We start from the raw sequence: 23000 nt of genomic DNA on the forward strand, positions 1-23000 counted from the left end.
ATTGTTTCAAGTTAAATTTCCTTCTTCTGAGTTCATTGTTCAAGAACCCGGTCCCGGCCTTCACCTTCCACAGCTTCAGTGTTGCAATGGCCTGAAGTTAGCGGTGAAATCCACTTACCTTTGCTAGAGGTTCGGGAAACGGAGCGCGTGCGCACAGAGGTTCAAAAACAAGATGTAAAGACGTCCCGGCGAGTGGGCAGAGCCTCCCTCCGCCGGCGCTACCGGTTTGCGCGAGCCGGATAGATCCAGCCCGATTTCACCACTGCCTAGAGCCCTCATTGATTCAGGGTCTGAGAGTGTCTGAAATATGACCCGGGGGGATGGGACGCACACAAATCCACTCTTTGTGCCACAACTTCCAAAGTGTTTATTTTGTCAACAATTTTTCCAGGCAAACCACAGCTCCCGCCTCCCTCCCAGCCCTCCAGTCAGTCTTTCTGCTGTTTTGCAACCGCAGCAAAGGCCAAGAGAATCAGGGCCCTGTGGCTCTCTGTGCCCCTAGCAAACCTCTACAGCCTGCCCAGAGGGAGGTCCCAGCCTGCAGCCGGCCGAGCATTCAACATTGCAAGTTGGCAGCTGCCACTTTCTTGCCCTCTTGGAGAGCTCTCTGGGCACCAGCAGCTGCTGTGCAGGAGGGGGCTCCGGGCTCCACCTCCCCGGTCCACTTCAAAGCCTTGCTGGCCTCTGGTGAGCAGTGGCCAGGGGCGGGGGACCTACTTCCAGAAGAGCACGTTCCAGAAGAGCAGCCAGCAGGGGTACACGAAGATGGCCACGAAGGGAAAGACGATGGAGCCATAAAGGTAGTGGTCCAGCAGCCCCTCAGCAATCACCTGGAGGAACTGCTGCCAGCCCTCCAGGGGCGAAATGGGGTACTCCATCAGCTCTTGGTACAGGAAGATGCAGAGGAGGAGAGTGATGGCCGGGGTGACCAGCAGCAGCAGCCCCGCGTACAGGTACCTGTGAGGGAGAGGGGGCTTCTGATCACGCCCACCTGGCCCAAGCCCTACGCCCAGTCCCCCAGTGGCTTTGCCTCCCTCCTGCTAGCTCTCTGCTGACCTGATTAACAGGCTGAGAGGATCTTGCATGGATACAGGGCACAAGCCTCCTCAGCTGTTCCTCCCTGCACTGCCAAGGCAGCTGACTGGTTGGGCTGGAGCCACTTGCCTACTTTGCAGGTTTAAATCGGGGACGGGCAAACTGTGGCCTGCCTGGCACTGCCCCCTCCCTCCCCAAGACTGCACTGTCTCTCTTTCTCACCATGCAATGGAACCAGTGCGCAAAGGTTCTGACTAATGAATGATTCCTTCATCCGTGAACCAGAAAAACAGAAAACGGCTGTCTAGCTCTGCTTCTATCCCTGCTTTTGGGCATAATCATTCTGCACTGAGCTTTGGAGGGGGGGTGTCCCCCAACAGGATGCATGCTTGTGAAAACATTGGCTTCCTTAATGCCAGCCTTTGGTACCCAGAGATGGTTCCAGGTCTGGGGCACCAGATACAGAGAACGGCCCTCGGTTCAAAAACTCCCTTTCTCCCTGGAGAGAATCACTGGGGTAGGGAAGCAACACCCACCGCCCCGTGACTGCATGCCACCCCCCATCCCTGCTGCTTCAGAGACCCTGCAGCACCACTGTTCCTGCCCCGGGACGTACCTGGGCCCCGTGGGTTGCACTATCGCTGCCACGGGCGCCATGGTGACAGTCAGCAGGAACCCCAGGGAGAAGTTGATGAGGGCGACGCAGCTCAGCTGCATGGCCAGGTAGAGGAGTGCAAACAGCTTCAGCATCCTCCAGCCCTGGTTGCTCCCTGAGCCCATCAAGACTCTGCAAAGCAGGAAGCCCCGTTAGTCTGGGCAGAATCCCGCAGCGACTCGCCTTCCTACTCCTCCCGTTCAACCGCAGATGCAGCCACTCGCAGACGACCAGGCTCCCACCTCACCGTTACCTATGCGTGTTGTGGGGCAAAGCCAGCCCGGCCACATAGATCCCAATGCTGGTGAGCACCACAGCCTCCGACTCCGAAACCGGGAAGTGTTCGGTGGCCACCTGCTGCCCCCAGACGGGCACAAAGTACAGCGCGAGGCCTGTGGCGTGGCAGATGAGCAGCGGGGGGATCAGGGTCAGCACGTTGGGTCTGGGATCCTGTCCCAAAGAAGGATGGCCGGCGCTTAAGAGGATGCCCAGCTCCAACCCCCAAAGCAAAGGAACAGCTGAGCCGGAGCTGGCTGGCCACATCCCACCGCCCAAGGCTGGAGACTCTGATAGCAGACTAAGCGCACGGCCTGCCTCTTATCCCTGAAGAGAGCGACAAACCCTTTCCTGTCGCAACCCACCTCCACAGGAGCAGGATTTGAAGCCTGGTCTCCATCGCAGAGTTGGCTCCCGTCACTGTCGAAGCTGCTTAGCTTCACCCACAAGTCCAGGGCGTGGAGGGAGGGAGGAGTCCAGGAAAACAGGCATGACATAGGCAGGCCCCAAACATCGATGCCCGGACTGCCCCATGCCCCGGTATTTTGGTGAAAAGTGCCTCACTGCACCCTTTGGACCAGGGGCGACTCCCAGCCTTGGGCAGCTCTCTCACACCAAAGAGGGCCCTTCATGCTGGGGAAATAGGGACCCCCACTGCTGGATGGGCAGAAAGCAGGCCCTCCCTCTTCCACCACCCAGGCTCCTAGAGTGGCCCCAAGCCCCGAAGGACTCAGGCGGGATCCCCACACGCTTCTCCAGCACCCCACTTTCAAGCAGGAGCCCCGCCCCAGCAACCCTCCCCAAACTGGACATGCCTCCAGGAAGGCTAACGTAGGACCCCTCGCCCCTTCCCAGGGAGTAGGGCCACCTGCTGGCCTGGCTGGGTGCCTCCGCTGGAGGAGGATATCTTGAGGATGAGGATGAGGATGAGGAAGCCGAAGGCTGGCATGTAGAGCCCGATGGAGACGAAGCGGGAGAGCGAAGGGAGCAGGTAGAAGAAGTAGGACTGGTGCAGCCGCTCCAGCAGGTTGTTCAGCTTCCGGAAGATGCCCTCGAAGGTCCTGTGGGAAGAGCGGACAGAGGCTTGCAGCTTCCCATACCAGGGGGAGCCCAGCAGCCCCCACTCGGATCTCAGCCCGCTCCGACACTCACACGCCCATCACGCCCATGTCAAACTTGTACTGGCGGAAGCTGTTGATGCCACGGATGGTGATGGCCTCGATGTGGTAGCGGAGGAAGAGGCCATGGTCCCCCTGCGGGTGGCCCGAAGCCTGCTTCAGCACCATCAGCAGCAGCGTCTGGAGGGAGTGCAGGTAGGCCGGCAGGGAGTCCCAGTCGGAGCGCTGCAGCTGCAGGCGGAGGTGGGGGGCAGAGAAGGCTTTCAACAGGGCAGGCACTGTCTGGCCGGTGCCCCAGCTGCCCCCAAGAGCTCAGGTGAAGACTACCACCACTATCACTCCAACCACGGAGAAATCCTGCTGCAGCCTGACCACCTGCCTGCTCAACCAGTGGCAGTCTGACCCAAGGCACCTCCTCTGGCCTGGGGGAGCTGATGGCCGAGCAGCTCTCCCCTCTGGGCGGCCTCCAGACTGACCCAGGATTCCTCCCACGTACCTTGCCTTGGATGGTGCAGAGCAGCCCGTTCTTCTGGCAGAAGGAGTAGAAGAGGTTGACCAGGTCCAGGTTGGGCAGCTGCCCGTTCAGCCCCTCCACGGCCACGTCGAAGCTGGTGATGACGTCGCTGCTCAGCTCCAGAGAGATGGCGGCCTGAATGGCTCCTGCTCGGCCGAACGTCCCCGACGAATGCATCTCTGCGGAGGACACAGCGCTTGCATGGACGCCTTCGTAACAGAAAGCAGCCGGCTGATAATGTTCTTCCCTAGCGACTAGATTCGGAAGCCCTCTGAGGCTCCGGTTTGCCAAAGTTGTGAGGTGCGTAACCCCAGCTCTGCTTTACCAAAAAGGCTGAAAAGTCCTGCTCGTATTAAGGGAAGCCGTTGCTAACAGGGTGGTACCCGATGTGGGGGAGCAGGCGCCCCAAAAGGAGAGGCATGGGAGGCTGGGGGTCCTGGAGCAGGGGGAGGGGGGAACCAGGCAGCGGACCCCCTACCTGTGACGTTGACATCATGGTAAGCTTCCAGCCAGGCCTCCATGCCGATCAGGTCGTGTTCGTTGACCAGGAAGATGATGTCCTTGGCCCAGTAGATCTGGCCTGGGAGGCAGGGAGGGGCGGCTCAGCGCCGGCTCTCTCCCCCCCCCCTCCCTCCCTCCCTCCCCGCAACCGGCCCCCTCCCGACTCACCGCGGAAGTGCGCGGCCAGGGCCAGCATCAACCCCACCGCCTGGCTGTTCCGCGGCTGCCCGTCGCTGCAGGGCACGCTCAGCACCAGCGACTCGGTGCTGGCCGCGCGCGGGGCCCGCAGGATCCCGTACACGTTGGTCCCCTTCACGGTCTGCGCGGGGAGAGGAGAGGATGGGAGGCGCGTGGGCGGCGCCGCCCCCCCCGCCACGCCCCCCCCCAGGCCCCGGGCCGTACGTATCTCTCGCGCGCCTCGTCCGGGAAGGGCAGCGTCCGGGAGAAGCTCTGCGCGTGCACCTCCAGGCCCAGCGCCCGCAGGCTCTTCTCCAGCCAGGCCACCGGCAGCGCCCTGCGGGGAGAGAGAGGGGCATTGGCCGCCGCGCCCCCAGAGGCCGCCCGCCCGCCCTCCCCGCGGCCCGAACTCACCCGCCGGCCTTCTTGCGCTGGGCGGCGAACTCGCGGGCGAGGGCCAGGGCGCGGTCCCCGCGGGCGAAGCGCTCCTCCACCATGGTGGAGCCCATGGCGTTCTCCGACATGGAGGCGCGCGGCGCCAGCGGCTGGAAGGCCAGGCCCAGGAACCAGCCCAGCCCGGCCACGAAGCTCAGCGCGCTGCGGGCGAGAGACAGAGACAGAGAGAGCGGCTCAGCCGGGCGGGCGGGCGAGGGGCGGCCGGAGACCCCTCCCCGCCCGGGACCCTCCGCACCAGAGCGGCGCGTGCAGGCGGAGCAGCAGCCGGGAGAGCGCGCGGCGCCAGTGCGGGTCCGACAGCAGCCCCATGGCGCCCGGCAGGCAGAGGCGGCGGCGGCAGCGCCTCCCCGGAAGACGCGCACGCTCCGCCCGGCGCCGGGGAGGAGCCTCCCAGCCCCGAGCGCGCAGCCGGCGCCGGCCCGCCTTTGCCCCGGACTGCACGGCTGCGGAGCCCCCGAACCGCGCGGAAGCCGAGGAAAGGCCCGGAGCTCTCCCGAAAAGGCCGCGCGGCGCCACCAGTCGGCCCGAAGCCCTCTTGCCCCCCCCCCGCCCGCGGCTCCCCCCCTCCCTGCCCTGCCGCACTGCAAGAACTGCACGGGCGCTGGGTCGGTCCAAGAGGTTTATTGGGGGGGGGGGGACATCCAAAGCAGTCCGAGAGCGAAGGCGGCGGCGGCCCCGCTCAGTTCCCGGCCAGGGCGGCCCCTTCGCGCAGGTGCTCGCGCACCACCTGCTCCAGCACGGCGTGGACGTCCAGGCAGGCCTTGCGGGCGGCCTCGGCGATGCGCTCCAGGTGGTCCTCGTGCAGCCGGCCGTTCATCTCCAGCAGGGCGATCTGCTCGGCCTTGGGCAGCAGCGCCAGCGCCAGCTGGGGGCCCCCGGCCGCCTCCTCCACGTAGTTCAGGTCGGCCAGCGCGCTCTCGTCCACGAAGCCCGCCGAACTGGCGCACACGTAGTCGCGCAGCGGGATCCCGGCGTCGATCACGGCCAGGGTGGCGGCGTTCACCGAGGCGCAGTAGTTGCCGCCGTCCGCCTGCAAGATCTGAAGGCGGCCGAGCGGCGGTCAGCGCCCCGAGTCAAGCCCCGCCCGGCGCGCCCCTCGCCCGCCCCCCGCCGGCCCGGCCCGGCGCCCCACCTGCACGTAGATGTCGATCTGGGAGCGCGGGAAGAGGCGCGTGAGGATGGCGGCCTCGAAGGTCTGCTTCAGGTGCAGCGTCATCTCGCTGGCCTTGCGGTCGCCGTGGGGCCGCCGCTTGCGCTCGCCCGTGCTGAAGGTGGCCATGCTGAACTGGCAGTTGACCAGCGCCTGGTCCGGCAGCGCCTTGCTCCGGGAGCCGCGCATCTGCGGGGGAGACAGGCGCAGGCAGGCAGGGGGGGACCCGCTTAGCCCCCCGGCTCAGCTCGGCTCGGCGGCCCCGGGCGGCCCCCCCCGCCTACCTCGTGGGGCCCGTAGACGACGGCCAGCGCCTTGGTGTTGCCCTGCTCCAGGTAGGCGGAGCCGTCGGCCTGCGCGAAGACGCCCATGCGGGCGCGGATCTGCCGGAGCTCGCCGGCGCGCCGCCCGTCCAGGCGGTAGCCCTGCTCCGACAGCAGCTCCAGCCCCGCCATGCCCGCCCGGCGCTTCCCGGCCTGCCCCGCGCCCCGACGGGAGGGGCCCCGCAAGCGCCGCCCCTCGCTTCTCCGCGCGCGCAGGACGCCCCGCCCGCCCGGCCGCTGGGAAGCCCTCGGGGCCGCGCTGTCTCCGACGGGGCACCGGCCGGGGCGGAGGGAAGCGGCAGCTGCGGGAGTCGTCGACGTCCGCCCGCCCGCTCTGCCTTCCGTGAAGCCGGCGGGGAGGAGCGCGCCCCCTTCGCCATGGCTGCCCCGCTGCCGGAGAAGTTCCAGTTCGCCATCGACCGCGGCGGCACCTTCACCGACGTCTTCGCCCGCTGCCCCGACGGGAAGGTCCGCGTGATGAAGCTGCTCTCCGAGGACCCGGCCAACTACCGCGACGCGCCCACCGAGGGCATCCGCCGCATCCTGCAAGAGGTCAGAGCGCTCCCCTGCCGCTGCCTGCGGGCGGGCCCGCACCCGTCGCAGCCGCCCCTGCTTCCCGGCGGGTGGAGGGCGGAGGTCTGCGAGGCCCGAGTGGGTCGCCTCCTGTGCTGCGCGCCAGACCTGCCGGGAAGGCCGAGGGCGGCACATGACACCCCCCCCCCCGGGATGGAGGGCCCGGTCCTGGGAGCTGTGCCTCCCCGATGTTCGGGGGAGGGGAGGTTCCAGAGGAAGCGGCCGGCAGAGGTCCAACCTTCCCTCCGACAGGAGTGCGGGGTCCCCTTCCCCAAAGACCAGCCCCTCAAGACGGCCTGCATCGAGTGGATCCGGATGGGCACCACCGTGGCCACCAATGCCCTCCTGGAGCGGAAGGGCGAGCGCTTCGCCCTGCTGATCACCAAGGGCTTCCGGGACCTGCTCTACATCGGCAACCAGGCCAGGCCCCGCATCTTTGACCTGGTCAGTGCACTCAGCTGCAAAGGGGATTCTCACACACACACACACCCCCGCCCAGCTCTGCTGTGTCTTGCCTGGGAGAAGGTGCCAGCTGGTGCCCCCTTCCCCCAGCACCACGGAGGGAGGGTTAACCCAGCTACACCTGGGATTGGCAGGGATGGCCAAGCCAGTGGAGGGAACTGCTTGACTGGAAGTGCTTCCCCCCCCCCCCCCCCGTGGTGTGCCTAGGGGCAAGGGGGCGGCATAAGCAGCTCTGCTCCCACAGCAACCCCTCTGCATTCCCCTGGGGCTTCTTGGGCCAATGAGGCTGGGGGGGGGGGCGGATGACAGACTGTGAGTGCCATCCTCCTGTGCTGGGCCAGCCCTCCTGCCTCCCCCTCCTCCCTGGTCTTCCAGGCCTCACAGTCTGTTCTGAGGCCCTGGGCGCTCTAATTCCCTGGCTGGCCTGTTTTAGCCGTCCCACTTGCTAAGAGTTGGGGCCCCCAGAGGGACCTCCTCTTTCTGGACTCAGGCAGTGGCTGCGGCTGAACAGCTGCAGGCACCACCTCCACCCCAGATGGGCTTGGTGGCCCTCCTTTGGGTCTGCTCCATCTGTGGCCGAAGGGATGCGGCCCGGTCAACCACCCCAGTAAGACACTCACAAAGGGGGCTCTTGGAGCTGGAGAGCCACCCTGGCCCTTCTCCTGGCACGGGGTCTCTCTTGCTTTCCCTGCCTGTACTCCCCCCCCCAAGCAGACAGACCCAGCCTGAAGCCCTCTCCCTCCCAGGAGGTCCGGATGCCGGAGGTCCTGTACGAGGCAGTGGTGGAGGTGGACGAGCGCCTGGTGCTCCATCAGGACGGCTGCCCGCTCTTTGATTCCGGGCAGCATGTGACAGGTGGGAGCAGCAGCCAGGCCCGGGGGTGGGGTGGGGGTGGGGCTGCGGGGGAGGGGAAGAGCTGAATGCAGCCTCTGGAGTGCAGATGTGGGCCCTTCACCCCCCCAGGCTTGACCGGGGAGGCGGTGGTGGTGAAGCAGCCTGTGGACCTCCTTGCCCTGCAAGCGGACCTGGAGGCACTGCTGGCACGGGGCATCCGCAGTCTGGCCGTGGTCCTGCTGCACTCCTACCTGTGAGTTCCTTGCGTGAGGAGGGGGCGCCTTGACCCTGCAGGGCAGACAGGCGTGGAAGGAGTGCCATGGCAGACAGATGTGGAAACACAGGCAGTACATCTGGGCTGCTGGTAGCCGAGAGAGAAGGAAGCTGGGAGGGGCAACCTTCGGGTGCCAAGGGCTGCGTTTAGCAGCTGGGCATCAATGAGCTTGGCACAAACTAGGCAGTAGGTGACTTTGGACGGGTTTATGAGTCTCCTGCTGGGCGCTGGCTTCTATGTGAAAAGGCTGCCGGTGGCTGGAGGGGAGGGGCTGGGGGAGTCCGGATCTCCCTTCAGTGAGTGGGGCTGACTCCTGAGCACACCACCTGGAAGGGGGCACCTTTCCCCCTGCAGTCCATGCCAGCTGGCCCAGAGCGGGACCTGGTGATTGGAGGCCTTGGGTGTCTCTACAGGTGGCCCAGCCATGAGCAGCAGGTGGGCGCCCTGGCCCGGGAGCTGGGCTTCCAGCAGATCTCGCTGTCCTCTGAGGTGATGCCCATGGTGCGCATGGTGCCCCGTGGCTACACGGCCTGCATAGACACCTACCTGACCCCCTGCATCCTCCGCTATCTGCAGAGCTTCCGGGACGGCTTTGCTTCGCAGCTCCAGGTGAGGTGGAGGAGGGGGAGGGGGGCATTGGCTTGTATGGGCCTCCAGGGATTGCGGTCTGCCGTGGCGACCCAGGCTCCGCTCGCGCTTCTGCAGTCGTTTTGTGCAACCCGGGTTGTTGTGTTAAGGCAGAAGTTGGCTTGTTTCTGCACGTTGCTCAAGCACAGCGACTGAGCCTTGTGAACTAACGTGCGCTGCATGGGAAGCGTCTCCCACTGGCCTTTTTGGCCTCCGCTCTGGCCTCTGGCCTAGCAGCCAGGTGAGAAGCCCCTCTCTGGCTCTCCTTCTGAGTAGCCCATAAAGGCCTGGGGCGGAGTCCGACTGCTCTGCCGGTTGCTCATGGCTCAGACTTATGCACCTCCTCTCGGTCCAGGGAGGAAGGGTCCCACTTGCCCTGGGGGGCAGAGAGGGTCCACCGGCCTTCAAGGCAGAGGAGGGCCTGGGGGGGGAGACGTTTCCTTGGGGGCCTTAGGCTCTTAGTACACTGGACCCCAAAGGGCTTTGGAAAGGCACAGGGATCTGGTGAGGCCCTTGCCCAACCCTCCGCTCCTTGGTCCTTCCGGCCTTGCCCCTCCCCCTCCCCACAGGGTGTGCCGGTTGCATTCATGCGTTCAGACGGTGGCCTGACTCCGATGGAAGCTTTCAGCGGATCTCGGGCCATCCTCTCAGGCCCTGCTGGCGGAGTTGTGGGCTATGCAGTCACTAGCTACCACCGAGTGGAAGGGCATCCGGTCATCGGCTTCGACATGGGCGGTGAGTGGTGGGAGTGGAGGGGCTCCATGGCCTGTGCGGAGCAGGGGGAGGGAGGGAGGGAGGCTCACCAGATCCTCTTGCAGGGACCTCCACCGACGTGAGCCGCTACGCCGGAGAGTACGAGCATGTCTTTGAGGCCACCACTGCCGGCATCAGCATCCAGGTGCCGCAGCTGGACATCAACACGGTGGCTGCCGGAGGGGGCTCTCGCCTCTTCTTCAGGTGAGCGTCCTGCTTCAGGTCCCCCCTCCGGCCACAGGGAGGCTCTTGAGCTGCGGACGATTCATCCTCCATCTTTCTTTGAGTGGGGAGGGATGAAGGGCAGCCTCAGGCCCTGTGAGCAGGAACTGGGCACCAGCTGCCTTTTGGCCCGCTTAAAGGCTTCTGAGTTGGGAGAGGGGGAGGCTGCTTGATGCCAGCTGCTGTTCTGAATTCCCCCCTCCTGCTTTCCCCCTGACAGGTCCGGGCTCTTCGTGGTGGGGCCCGAGTCCGCAGGGGCATTCCCCGGCCCCGCCTGCTACAGGAAGGGTGAGGGAGCCGCATGCGTCGTTCTGGATGTGGGGGGCGAGGGGGGCTGGGCAGCGGATCGGTGATGGGCACCCATCTTTCTCTCCCACAGGGGGGCCGCTGACTGTGACGGACGCCAACCTGTGCCTGGGCCGCCTCCTGCCCAGCCACTTCCCTCACATTTTTGGGCCTGACGAGAAGCAGCCGCTCTCGCACAAGGCCTCCCTGCAGGCCTTCCAGGCTCTGACGGCTGAGGTGAAGGCCTCTGGGGAAGCCTGGTCTGACCTCAGCGTTGAGGAGGTGGCCATGGGCTTCATCCTGGTGGCCAATGAAGCCATGTGCAGGCCCATTCGGGCACTGACGCAGGTACCGGCTCCTCCTCTGCCCTGTCCTTGCTCTGGGTGCCCGAGAAAGGCCCCTGCTGGACTCCACGGAGCCCCTCACACCGGGGCGCAGAGGGCTGCAGACAGAGATTGTGACTCTGAGCAGCGGCCCTCCGCCCTGGAAGCCACAGAGGGGATGAAGAGCGCTGGGAACAAACAGCTGCTCTGAACCAGCCCTGAAAGTGGCACACAAGCGGGCCAGGCGCTGGGGGGTGGCTGAGCCTGGCCCTGCCCTCCGATCCCTCCACGCCAGAGTGGGGCCTGCCCCCAATTGTGCTGTTCCTTCCTCTCATTAGGCCCGGGGCCATGACACCTCTCGCCACATCCTGGCCTGCTTCGGAGGAGCTGGGGGCCAGCACGCCTGTGCCATCGCCCGGGCACTGGGCATGAGCACGGTCTTCATCCACAAGTAGGTTGCTGGTGAGGGAAGAGGCTGTCCCAAGCAGGCCTCTTCTGCCTGCACACAGTGGTGGCACATGGGTGCCCCTGGCCCAGGGAAAGGGCTCCTGGTTAGCTTTGCCCTCCCAAGCAGGGTGGAGGGGATGCACTGGTCAAAAGAGGGGAGGGGCTTTTGCCGGCGGCCTGGTGGGGGCCTGTTGCTCTGCAGGGTCTCCCCTCCCCCCCACAGGCACAGTGGGGTCTTGTCGGCCTACGGGATGGCCCTGGCAGACATCGTTCACGAGGCCCAAGAGCCGTGCTCACTGGTCTACGAGCCAGCCTCCTTCACCCAGCTGGACCTGCGGGTGGCTGCCCTGGAGAAGACGTGTGTGCAGGCCTTGGAGGCCCAGGGCTTCGCCAGGTGGGTCCCCAGGGCAGAGAGGGGCCGGGGCGGCGGCTTTGGTGTCCAGGGCAGAAGAGGTCAACTAACCCCTGCCCGCAGGTCCCAGATCACCACTGAGGCCTTCTTGCACCTGCGCTACCAGCGGACAGACTGCGCCCTCATGTGCTCGGCTAAGGGCTACCCGGCCCAAGCCGGCACCTGCAGCCGCGGAGACTTTGGCACAGCCTTTGCCAATAGGTCAGTGGCATAATCACTCCACACACCCCTCCCTCTGGGGAGCTAGAACAAGCCTTGATGCTGACCCTGCCCCCCACCCAGGTATCGGCAGGAATTCGGCTTCACCATCCCCGAGCGCGCCATTCTGGTGGACGATGTGCGGGTGAGGGGCACGGCCTGCTCTGGGATGGGCCAGGAAGAGCCTCAGCCGGTCTGCGAAGAGCCCCCCAACCTGGAAATGGTACGACTCCCCCCTTGGCTCCAGAACTGCAGTTGCCTTTTCGCTTTGGCCCTCTGGGCCCTTGCAGTCCACCCGGGGTCCTTCCCTGAAGGCGTAGGCTGAACGTCTCCTGGGAATGCCGGACTTCTCCTGGGGAGCCACACCTGGGACTGGCATTTGCCCAACGTGATTTGTGCTGCTTACAGGGTTTTATTTCCCAATTTGCACGATGCTATGAAGCGGAAACCATCCAGGCAGGCTCTCCCAGTCCAGACAGTTCCAAGGAACAAAGGTTAAAGCCCAACTGAGCCAAGGGGGCTGCCGTGTGAACGCGGCCTTTGGCGTGCCTGCCTCCCTCTTGCCTCCCCGCTGCAGAATCCCAGATGGGAGGGGCAGCAGCGCTCCTTCGGGGGCCTCCCAGAGGCAACCCCCCCTCCCCCCAGCCTCTTCCCTCTCTTGGTCCTATTGCTGTTTCCTTTCCACTGGGTGATCCCTGGGCACAAAGGGGAAGTGTGGAAATTTTCCAACAATGCAAAAAATGGTGGGATGGAAGTGTTTCTGGAGGGACTCGAGAGATCATCTAATCCAGCCGCCATTGGAAAAACTCCGGCAGGGGGAGACCCTCACCTCTCATGCTAAACTGGGACTCTCACAGTTAGGAAGATCTTGCTGATGTCTGGCCGAAATCCTCTCCCACCCCGTTTCTCCTCCTGGCTTCTGGGAAGGGCCTGGCCATCTCTGCCCCGGCGGCCCCTCCGACGCTCTGCCCTGAGCTCGTGGGCCAGCGCCTCCTCGGCCCCTGGATGAAGGCTTCTCGCTGCAGCAGAGGAACAGTGGCTGCTCTCCATCTCGGGGCCTTCGAGCATCACCTCTGCTCTTTCGGCAGCAGTGTGGCAGTTTCGGCTCACCTTCCGTTTGCAGATTGAGATGGGGAGGGGTCTTTCTTGACTCTGAGGTTGCCAACTGATGGTGGTGATGTTATCCCATCAGTCGAGTCCGACTCTTGGCCATTCTCTGGGCCAGGCAGTCTCTCCACTTCTTCTGACCTTCTTTGAGTTTCTTCTCCACTGTGGCTGGGTCTCAGCTTTGATGGAGTCCGGCCACTGTCCGTCCGTCATCTTTGGCGGCCTGGTTCCCTTTTACCCCAAACTCTTCTCACATAATCGCTTTCTCCCATGAATTCTTCCGCATGACATGGCCGAAATAAGTGAGACGCAGCATTTTGCCAACTTCTGTGTCCCCCTCCCGCCCCCCCCGGTCTTGGTGCCTTTGATGTTTTCCAGTCCAAAGGAAGGACTTTGCATTTTCCCCTCTTGAAGCTGGTTTTGCTGGTTTCTGCCTCTTCTTCCACTTTGTCCAAAGCCTCCCAGTTCACCTCCCTCCCCTCCCCCATCACTGCATCACCCGCAAACTTGATCCTCGTGTTCTCTAGCGCTTCATGGTCCTTCATAAATGTTCTAGATGACTTTTGCTGTAGCTTTGCCCTGCTTTCCTTCCACCCTGGACCTGGCAGGAGCTCCTCAGTGCCCCTCTGCAGGTGGGTTTGTGCTGCGCCACTCCCTGCATGGGCAGGCCAGGTGGCATTGCAAGGGTGGCGAGGGCCAGTTCCCCCAGTTCAAACCCACCTGCAGCGGGAAAAGCTTTGAGCGTCTCTGGGCACAGCTCCTTGCAGCCACCTCGTGTTTTGAGTCTTTGCCAGGGGCTGCCAACCTAATCAGGGCAGAGGTTGGTGTTTTTCTCTTGCCTGCCTTGAGTGACCTGGCTCAGCAGGAGCTGCCGGGGGGTGGGGGGAGCTTGTGGGTTGTGGGGCAGTCGAGGGAGACTTACTCTCAGGCAAGGAGGCGGACCTCGTTCCCCTTAAAATGCTTTGAGTAACCGGGGGAACAATTCCTGGCAGCTCCCTGCTGGCTCCTGCCAAGCAGCCCCTTCTCCAAAGGCTCAAAGGGTGTTTTGTCCAGTCCTGGCATCAGGTCTTCCTGCCCCGCCCTCCCCCTCTGTTCTTTTCAGTCCTCTGGCAGAGGCCCATCGTCCACAGTGATGAACGGGGCTCCAAGAAGGGACCTCTCAAGAGTTCAGGGCCGCCCAGTTCCTCTCCAAGGGCCTCCCGTAGTCCTTCTGCCTGGGCCTATTTCATCAGAGGAAACTCGAGGCTTGGGGGGGGGGGTTTCCTGAGGAGCCCCTCCCTCTTTCCCTCCCTGCCAGCCCAGCAGTTCCTTTAGCCTTTTAGTTTTCCTGGCTTGCTTTCTGCTGTGGATATCAAGCCACTTGCCGGTCCCTTCCTTGGAGACTGCACCCTCTCCCCTGTTCTACCCAGGAAACAAAGCCCCTGGGCTCCTCGGCCTTTGAAGCTGCCCAGTGACCTCAAGAGAGAGGGGGGGGCTTCTCCTTGGTTCCTCCCCTTCCCAGAAATTCTGCCCCCCGGGGGAGGGGCAGTTTGAGAGACCAGCTTCTAAACGATGCCAGTCGGGTGCAGTGGCCGGGGGAGGGGGGGGCGCTGCAGGGTGAGCTAGGTGTTGGGCAAAAGCGGCCAACAGAGCTGCACTATCTGTGTGATAAGCCCCTCCCCACCTACAGGTGACCCGCTGTTATTTTGAGGGGGGCTATCAGGACACCCCTGTCTACCTGTTGGAGAACCTCTTCCATGGCCACTCCATCCCTGGCCCCAGCATCTTGGTGGATAAGAACAGGTGAGGAGGGGCTGCAGCTGGGGGGTGGGTGGGCAGGGTTCAACTCTTGCCAGAGCAGAAAAGAAGTTATGGACTCGGTCAGTAGATAAAACTCAGCTGTTCCCACCGTCGTCTTGTAGCTTCCCGGGTCCCCGGACGATGATGCTCTGTGCCCAGAGGGGAGATATTGGGGGAGGGGGTGGCTGTGTGACCCAAAGGAAGCCACTGAAGGGCCCCTTGGTGCTCCTGCAGCACTATCCTGGTGGAGCCCGGCTGCACAGCCTCTGTGACGGCCCTGGGGGACATCTGCATCGCGGTGGGCTCTGGGGCCTTCCGTCCAATTGGGCCTGAGCTTGACCCCGTCCAGCTGTCCATCTTCTCCCACCGCTTCATGAGCATTGCAGGTGAGCGTGGGGGACGGGAGCTCTCTCCCCCCTCCCCATGGGCAGGATGGGCCCCGGGGGCCCCTAGAGAACAGCCGCCTCTTTTCCCGAGCAGAGCAGATGGGCCGAGTCTTGCAGCGCACAGCCATCTCCACCAACATCAAGGAGCGGCTGGATTTCTCCTGTGCCCTCTTTGGGCCTGACGGGGGGCTGGTCTCCAACGCCCCCCACATCCCCGTCCACCTAGGCGCCATGCAGGAGACGGTGCAGTTCCAGGTAGGTGCTGCCAGGGAGCCGCCTCTGGGTGGGTGAGGGGAGCCTCCTCCAGAGTGAGGGGCTGCACCCAGACCTCTGGGGGACACACAGCTGCTAGGGAGGCTTTCCTCCCACACCCCATTTTCCCTTCTGCCCCTGCAGATCCAGCACCTGGGCCCCGACCTTCGCAAGGGGGACGTGATCCTGAGCAACCACCCCTGCGCTGGGGGCAGCCACCTGCCTGACCTGACGGTCATCACCCCGGTGAGTGCTCCCCCTCCCCCCCCACTTCCAGAGGGCCCAAGGGGCAGCCGGGGATGCAGCGCTTTCCCTGAGGTGGACCCTGGGCTTCTCTTGCAGAAGAGGAGAGTTCAGGGGCTTGTGGGGCGGGGGGGGACTTGCCTCTGGCCTGCAGCTCCCCCCTCCCCCCGGTTCTGCTTGCCAGGCCCCTTGTGTAGTGACTGCTGCTCGTTCCAGGTCTTCTGGGAGAAGGAGCCCAAGCCAATCTTCTTTGTGGCCAGCCGGGGCCACCATGCCGACATTGGGGGGATCACCCCAGGCTCCATGCCCCCCCACTCCCACTCCCTCCAGGAGGAGGGGGCCATCTTCATCTCCTTCAAGCTGGTGAAGGAGGGCATCTTCCAAGAGGAAGGTTGGTCTTTGGGGAGGGGATTCAGTTCTCCAGGTGGGGGTGGGGTTGTGCCCACCAGTCCAAATGCCACTGTGGAGCCTCTTCCCTTGCAGCCGTCACCGCAGCCCTGCTGGCCCCTGGCCAATTGGCTGGCAGCAGTGGCACTCGCAACCTCCACGACAACCTGTCGGACCTGCGTGCCCAGGTGGCCGCCAATCAGAGGGGGATCCAGTTGGTGGACGAGCTGATTGGGCAGTACGGGCTGGGCGTGGTGCAGGCATACATGGGCCACATTCAGGTGAGGAAGGGTCTCGCCACTCCTGACTTGACCCCAGGACTCGCCTCCCTCTTGGGGGCTTTCAAAGACCCGGTGGAAAGTCTGCCCCATTACACGGCCAGAGGAAGTTGGAGACCCCCCTTCCATTTTTAAGGTGGGGATGATCTGCTGTGGTTGGGATCAATATCTTCTGCCACTTTCTGGAAGGGGAGAAGACACCCCTCTGCTTCACGCGCCCCAGTCCATTCAAACAGGCCTCCCGCACTCGGCACCAGCGGGTCAAGAAGAAAGCGAGCGGGGGGGTTGGGAGTCCCAGTACTGTACTATTCCCTTGTGGCAGGCTGCCCCACACTGGAGAGGGCAGTTTCGGGGTGCTTCCTCTGAAGACTGCTGGGGCCCCAATGGTGGGGGCAGTGGTGGGCCCTCTTGGGGTGCCCTCCCTGGCAGGGTGGGGAGAGTTCTGCCACCCAAGAGTCCCTGCCGTCTCGGCTCTTCCCTGGTTGTGCCCTCAGGCTAATGCGGAGGTCGCCGTCCAAACGATGCTGAGGAAGTTTGCCACACGCCATGGACACGTGGACCGACCCCTGCAGGTGGAGGCCAAGGACTTCATGGACGATGGCACCCTGATTTGTCTCCGAGTGACCGTGGACCCACAGGAGGTGAGCACATTATGGAATCCTGGAGCTCTGAGGGGTCTTTGTGATTGCCTGCTCCCCAATCCTTGGGCTGCGGCCCACAGCCGGGCCTTGAGCCGTTTGGAACCAGGCCGTGGAAGTGGCGGGCGAGAGCGCATGCACGCACACACTTCCCTATTCACGGGAGCAGAGGGGGAGCGCATGTGCGAGAGTGGCAGGTACGCTTGCCTGCTGCTCATGCAGAACAATCTCCTCTCTCCTCCCACGCCCCCCCCCCCCGGGCCAGACCACAAAGACGGAAAGGTTGGGGAACCCTGAGCTAGTCAGTGCAGGAGTGGGAAGGAACTGAGCAGAAGGCCCCCCCCTCCGAGATTTTTCCTTGGTATATGCGTGTGTGTGTTTTGGCGGGGACGAACAAGGGCAACAGAGCGGCCACTGCCGTCCAGCGCTAGCAGTGGTTGCAGCTGCCTTCTCTACTGCATGGGCGCCCTGGGGGATGACCCGACCTGGGAAGGATTGAGAGCAGCAGTGAACGTGGAGGGGGGAAGGCTAATGGAACCTCTGCCCCCTCCCACCAGGGCACTGCAGTGTTTGACTTCACGGGGACCGGCCAGGAGGTGTATGGGAACTGGAACGCCCCCCGGGCCATCACCCTCTCCGCCCTGATCTACTGCTTGCGCTGCATGGTGGGCGAGGACATCCCCCTCAACCAGGTGCAGAGGGAGGGGCAGCCCTCGAAAGAGCCGGTGGGGGGTGGCCAGCAGAAGTCGGGGGACGACGACGACTGTCTAGATCAGGAGAGCCTGAAGTGTCCCCTGCTGCTTCCTCACAGGGCTGCCTGTCCCCCGTGCGCATCGTGGTCCCCGAGAGATCCATCCTTCACCCCTCCCTGGATGCTGGCGTGGTGGGGGGCAATGTGCTGACCTCCCAGAGGGTGGTGGATGTCATTTTCCGGGCGTTTGAAGTCTGCGCTGCTTCGCAGGTGAGGGGAGCACAGAAAGGCCAGGGTGGGGGTCCCACAGCTTCTCCGCCAGGGCATTGGTGGTCTCGTCCAGATGCCAGCTGGGTCAGGAAGTTCTTTGGTTCTGTGACTGAGAGCAGGAGTGTCCAGAGGCCCTGGCTTGTGGCTGTGCCACCTTGGGAGACCCCTGGGAGCACTTCTACCATCTCTGAGTCAAAGTGTCTCCTTGCCCCAAAGCGGGGCCTTCCCTCTCCGCCCCGCCATGTGGGGAGGGCTTCTACGGTTGGCAGGAGAGCCCACATTCCGTCCTCTTCCCCATCCTCCAGGGCTGCATGAACAATGTCACATTTGGGAACGAGCGCATTGGCTACTACGAGACGGTGGCCGGAGGGGCCGGGGCGGGGCCTCACTGGCATGGCCGCAGCGGGGTGCACACCCACATGACCAACACCCGCATCACTGATCCGGAGATCCTGGAGAAGCGGTGGGTGCAGACGGAACCTGAAGGGGGCGCTGTTGGCACCGGGTCCTGGGCGATGGGCCTCCTCGTCTCACAGGGCTTCAAGGAATATGGGGATGAGTGGGGGGTCTGCCCTGGCAAGCCGGCTCACTCCGGGTGCTCCTTTTCCTAGACCTCTGCCGTTCCCCCCCTGTTGATCACCCAACTCGGAGTTCTCACCCCAAGGCAAGCGGTGTGTGTGTGTGTGTGTGTGTGTGTGTGTGTGTGTGTGAGATGGCTGTGCATACCCTCCGTCTGTTCAGCAGGAGTTTGGCAGCAGATGGCAGACCCCGCTCTTTCTCCTCCCCCCAGGTATCCAGTGGTCCTGCGAACATTCCAGCTGGCACCAGACACGGGGGGGGCTGGGCTCTTCCGGGGAGGGTCCGGGGTCCGGCGAGAGCTGCAGTTCCGGGAGGAGATGGTCCTGTCCGTGCTGAGCGAGCGTCGGGCTTTCCAGCCTTATGGGCTGCAAGGTGGGGGCTTCTGGGGCTCATTGGCTGGCTTGGGAGGTCCCAGCGAGCCAGTGGGGCTCTTCTGCTGCCTGTCGTGGGGGGTGGGGGTTTTGGGCTGAACTCATAGAATTACAGGGTTGGAAGGGACGTGACATGTCCTTCCCTGCTCAATGGGGCAGCCCCAGAACATCTCCGCCAGTTGTCCATACGGCCTCTGTTGGACTTGGTGGGGAGGCCACGGTGGGCCTGGGGGGCACAGGGGGGCAGCTGGAAGGGGGGAGAGGGAAGGCTCACCCTGCAGGGCTGGATGTGGCTTGTCCAGCATCTCCTCTCACACAGACACACCCCGGACGGCCCCTTCTCCCCTTTCTGACAGGTGGCGATCCCGGATCCCCAGGCCTGAACTTGTTGATCCAGCACAACGGACGGACCATGAACCTGGGTGGAAAGATGTCCGTGGAAGTGCACCCTGGGGTGAGGGGTCCTTGAGCGTCTCCCCGCCCTGCTGCTCTGTCCCAGAAGTCACCCTCTTGAGGGGTCTCTCTTCTTCCCTTGCCCCTAGGACGTCTTCTGCCTGCAGAGCCCAGGCGGAGGGGGCTTCGGACGGCACCCCCAGCGCTTGGCCAAAGGGCCTGAGGAGACCGGGCACCGGGCCCAGCTGCTCAGGGAACGGGGCAGTTTCTACTACTACAGCCGGTCACAGGAGATGATTGATGGTCCCTGAACCAGCCCCCAAGGAAGGTGGGGCGGAGGGGAGGACGGGCACCAACTGAGCAGGGGGCATCTTGCCCGAAAGACAGGATGGAAAGATTGGAGAAGGTGGCAGGGCAGTTTCACTTCTCACCGCAAGGGGGCAGCAGAGACCAGCTTTCTTCCTTTCTGTGTCTGGGGGGGGGGGGGGTTGAAGTAGAGATTAGCTCCCAATCTGACCCCTAAATGCTGTTTCTGCTAGTGGGGCTGCCCCCTGCCCACCTCTTTGCTCCTTGCGCTCAAGACCAGAAAGAGGGGGGGCCTGCTTTGCTCACTGTTCTCAGCTGCTGCAGACGCCACTTGCTCGCAGCCCCCCTTCCTGCCTCCAGGCCGGTGGATGGTGGGATGGATGGATGCCACCCAGGCCTCCCCCTGGGCAGAGGGGGCTGGGTAGATGCATAGCACAGCTTCACACGAATAAAGTTAGAATCTGATTGGAGTCCCTGAAGTCATTTCTGTCCCCGCAGACATCCCGGCTGGTGTGCCAAGCTCTTCTGCTCAGGGCTGCTGCCACCGGGCCCAGGTCTTCCTGCCCTAGAGCCTCCCCCCCCCCATGTGTTCTGGCCCAACAGCCCCTCCCTGTGTGACTGACGGGTGGGGGGGGCAGAGGGCCTCCCTTGGGGTCACTTTGCCCCTCCACCCATCAGAATCACACACTGCAAGGCAGAGGTGGGGGGCAGAAGCGGGACCCCCTCCCTCTAAGACAATGTTCCCGGCGGGGGGTTGGCATGAGATTAACGGAGGTCACCTGGGTCTTGGTGGGTAGACAGATGGGCTATGTGGCAGCTGGGGCACTTGCCACTCCCTCCGAGGGAAGGCCAGCAGGTAGGAGGTGGGGTCCTGTGCTTCCCCAGGGCCTCCCTGGCCATGAGATGCAAGGAGGAGCCCCTGTCTTTTGGTGACCAATTGCGCCAAGGGAAGTCAGGCAAACCTCCTGGTAACTGCTGTTGGCTGGGATTGGCCAATACTGTAAGCGCCTGGTGGGAAATGCCCACCTCTAAGGAATTCCCTTTTAGAAAAGGGGGAGATGAGGGACAGCCATGTGGCCTGCAGGGGAAGAAACAGCATTCCCCAAGTTGGAAGCCGGCAACCGTTTCTCCTGGCATCTGGGTTTATAGGCCACGGACTGCACTGTGTTGCCCTCAGAAGCTGATGGGCAGCCCTGTGGGGCACGTGGTCTTGTTGATACTGGAGTGCCAACGTCCTGAGTGGTTGTAGCTTCCAGGGGGGCTCCAGAGGCAGTCCAGGAGTGCATCGCTTAGTCCAAGCGGGTGGAGATTGGGCTGTGACACACACGCAGCCTTTGCTCATGGCGGGCAAAGGAACCAAAGGGTGAGTCCAGGGGTAACTGGTTTCTGCAAGGGGGTAACTGCCAGGCTGACCTCTTTTGCCCTCAGGAAGGTGGGGCCATGATTGCCAGGGCCTCTGGTTGTGCACACGCCTCCCCCACCCCCGGGATCCAATACTTGGTGAAATATGAAAGGCTTCTGTGAGTGGCATCTCTGTGCTGGTCATCCACACAGCCAGTCCTAACCCCCGAGTCACCATCATCTGAAGAGGCCATTTTGTTGGTTCCCTAAGGAAGCCAGCCAGCCAAAGAGGCCAATCTTAATGTCACTTGTCTTGATGAATAAAAATACCAAAATCAGTAATGAAAGTTGTAAAAACTCTGTGATGATGTATCATGTGCTGCATCCAAAAGTGATGATGACTGACAGATGAGCACAGGAAGAGGCCCTGCTTTGTTGGAAATTGTTGGAAAACTTAAGAAAATGGTAAGACCACACTTGGAATGCTTCACCTGGAAAGGGTGCAGAGAAGAGCAACAAAGATTAAGAGACAGTTGCTGGAGTTAGGTATGTCCAGTCTAGTGAAAAGAAGGACTGGGGGGACATGATACAAAGCCTTCCAATATTTGGGGGGCTGCCACAAAGGAGGGGGATCAAGTTATTCTCCAAAGCACCTGAAGGCAGAAAGAGGCAACAGATGGAAACTAATCAAAGATCCTACCTGGAACTAAGGAGAAACTTCCTGACGAGAACAATCGGTGGAGCAGCCTGCCTGCAGAAGTGGTGGGTGCGCCATCACTGGAGGCTTTTAAGAAGAGCCTGGGCAGCCATCTCTCTGAACTGGTCTACGGTCTCCTGCTTGAGCAGGGAGTTGGACAAGATCAGTGGTTCTCAACCTTCCTAAGGCCGCGACCCTTTAATACAGTTCCTCGTGTTGTGGTGACCCCCAACCAGGGGTGGGTTCTAAATTTTTTTACTACCGGTTCTGTGGGTGTGGCTTATTTTGTGGGTGTGGTTTGGAGGTCATGTGACTGGGTGGGCGTGGCTATGTATAGGGACTACTCAGAGAGCTGAAAAAAGTCATTTCTGACAGGTCCTCGCACTTTTGACTGGTCCTCACACTTATGATCATCCTCACATTTATGCCCGTGCAGCATTCTTAACAACCATGTCACTCATTTCACAACTGCTTCTCTTCAACATGGTGATAAGATAGGGCAAAAAACGTAAAATGTGAGGACAGTCGTAAGTTCGAGGACTGGTCAAAAGTGTGAGGACCAGTCAAAAATAACTTTTTCAGCCCTCTTGAGTAGTCCATATGCATAAAAGGATACAGCAATAAAGAGGGATGAAGGAAGGGAAGGGAAATTAGAGTAGGAGGGAGGGTAAGAGAGGGAGGAAGAGAGGAGGAGAAGGAGAAAGGAAGAGGAAGTAGGGAGGAGAAGAAGAGGTTGGGGGGAAGAGAAAGTAAGAAGGAAAGAAAAGAGAGAGGTGGTAGGTTTGAGGAGAAAGATTGCTGTACAATAAAAAAGATGAAATGGAAGAAAGGCAACCCCAAACAAATATAAAGATATTAAGATGAATGAATTGTTAAACTTTAAAGAATAAAAGAGAACAAATATGAATAAATAGCAATAATTAGAAACACACATACAAACATACAATGTATTTTCTTTGAACAGTGTATTTGGCCGGTTCACAAATTTAACCAGTGTTTATCATTTCAATTAAATTTACAATTTCTATATTTCCTTTTTGCCACATTTATTCTTCATCTATTTTTTTAAAAAACCAATATTACCCTTCATCTTCATCTCTAATCTTAATCAAATTCAATTTTTCCCTTCTATTCTATATTATACCCCTTCCCATTGTCATCTCTTTTTATATCCATCCTCACATTGGTTAATTATGTAATTATGTAATACAGTTGTTTAATACAAATTCAACATTTTAATATAAATCAATTAGTTATATAACTATCTTTTTTGTATATTAATCAATATGAACATGAATATTCCAATTATTTCCATGCAATCCAATTTCTTACAAATCAATTAATTATATTTACCAATAATAATAAACCAAATAATTTCCCCCATATATTCCTCCAAACCACAACTTAACCATTTCTGCTTTCAACACAATATACAATTAATAGTATCTCAATTATTACAATTCCCTAGTTAAATAGAGTTTTTTTTCTTTTGTGTTTTAAAATCTTGAACCTCCTCTTTTGCCCTAAATTTCCCATTGTTTGCAGTTTTGCACCTACCTTTTTTGGTGAGGAAAAAGAAAAAGAAACCTCTCTCTGCCTCATTTTGTCATGTTGCAGCAAAGACCCTGCTTTACTTTCAGTTTCGCTTTTTCAGCATAGCTAGGGGA

At 61.4% G+C, this 23000-nt stretch overlaps 3 protein-coding genes across 6 annotated transcripts; 1 reads left to right on the top strand and 2 right to left on the bottom strand.

Moving 5' to 3' along the window:
- Window positions 1-343: 343 nt before the first annotated feature.
- Window positions 344-5267, bottom strand: GPAA1 (glycosylphosphatidylinositol anchor attachment 1). Of its 2 annotated transcripts, XM_034420017.3 has the most exons (12): window positions 4968-5267; window positions 4691-4873; window positions 4502-4613; window positions 4268-4418; window positions 4077-4178; window positions 3581-3777; window positions 3119-3315; window positions 2874-3027; window positions 2332-2424; window positions 1944-2140; window positions 1652-1822; window positions 344-957 (listed from the first exon to the last, which is right to left on the bottom strand). In XM_034420017.3, exons 1-12 carry the CDS (start codon window positions 5039-5041, stop codon window positions 714-716), a joined length of 1875 nt encoding a protein of 624 aa, XP_034275908.2. In that variant the 5' UTR covers window positions 5042-5267; the 3' UTR covers window positions 344-713. The 2 variants fall into 2 exon arrangements, with proteins under 2 accessions (XP_034275908.2, XP_087747584.1); XM_087891458.1 differs by lacking the exon at window positions 2332-2424 and having other exon boundaries at window positions 350-957; window positions 1944-2132; window positions 2812-3027; window positions 4968-5101.
- Window positions 5268-5337: 70 nt separating this feature from the next.
- Window positions 5338-6337, bottom strand: EXOSC4 (exosome component 4). The gene is made up of 3 exons (XM_034420046.2): window positions 6167-6337; window positions 5865-6071; window positions 5338-5771 (listed from the first exon to the last, which is right to left on the bottom strand). The coding sequence occupies exons 1-3, from the start codon at window positions 6335-6337 to the stop codon at window positions 5412-5414; spliced, it is 738 nt and encodes a 245-aa protein (XP_034275937.1). The 3' UTR covers window positions 5338-5411.
- A 7-nt stretch (window positions 6338-6344) lies between these two features.
- OPLAH (5-oxoprolinase, ATP-hydrolysing) lies at window positions 6345-19760 on the top strand. Of its 3 annotated transcripts, XR_015733622.1 has the most exons (27): window positions 6410-6757; window positions 7031-7222; window positions 7987-8095; window positions 8204-8327; window positions 8762-8957; window positions 9545-9710; window positions 9794-9932; window positions 10171-10238; window positions 10330-10583; window positions 10897-11009; window positions 11229-11399; window positions 11481-11618; window positions 11700-11838; window positions 14392-14504; window positions 14736-14887; window positions 14982-15142; window positions 15284-15385; window positions 15599-15773; window positions 15866-16050; window positions 16542-16688; window positions 17243-17377; window positions 17497-17646; window positions 17952-18109; window positions 18258-18310; window positions 18437-18597; window positions 18953-19050; window positions 19139-19760. XR_015733622.1 is itself a non-coding variant. In XM_034420004.3 (26 exons), exons 1-26 carry the CDS (start codon window positions 6584-6586, stop codon window positions 19298-19300), a joined length of 3882 nt encoding a protein of 1293 aa, XP_034275895.2. In that variant the 5' UTR covers window positions 6345-6583; the 3' UTR covers window positions 19301-19760. The 3 variants fall into 3 exon arrangements, 2 of the variants coding, with proteins under 2 accessions (XP_034275895.2, XP_087747581.1); XM_034420004.3 differs by lacking the exon at window positions 18258-18310 and having other exon boundaries at window positions 6345-6757; XM_087891455.1 differs by lacking the exons at window positions 6410-6757; window positions 18258-18310 and having other exon boundaries at window positions 7083-7222; window positions 7955-8095.
- Window positions 19761-23000: the final 3240 nt, after the last annotated feature.

Source organism: Pantherophis guttatus, chromosome 3 (genome assembly GCF_059756535.1).
Source record: "Pantherophis guttatus breed Tessera chromosome 3, ASM5975653v1, whole genome shotgun sequence".
NCBI lineage: Eukaryota > Metazoa > Chordata > Lepidosauria > Squamata > Colubridae > Pantherophis > Pantherophis guttatus.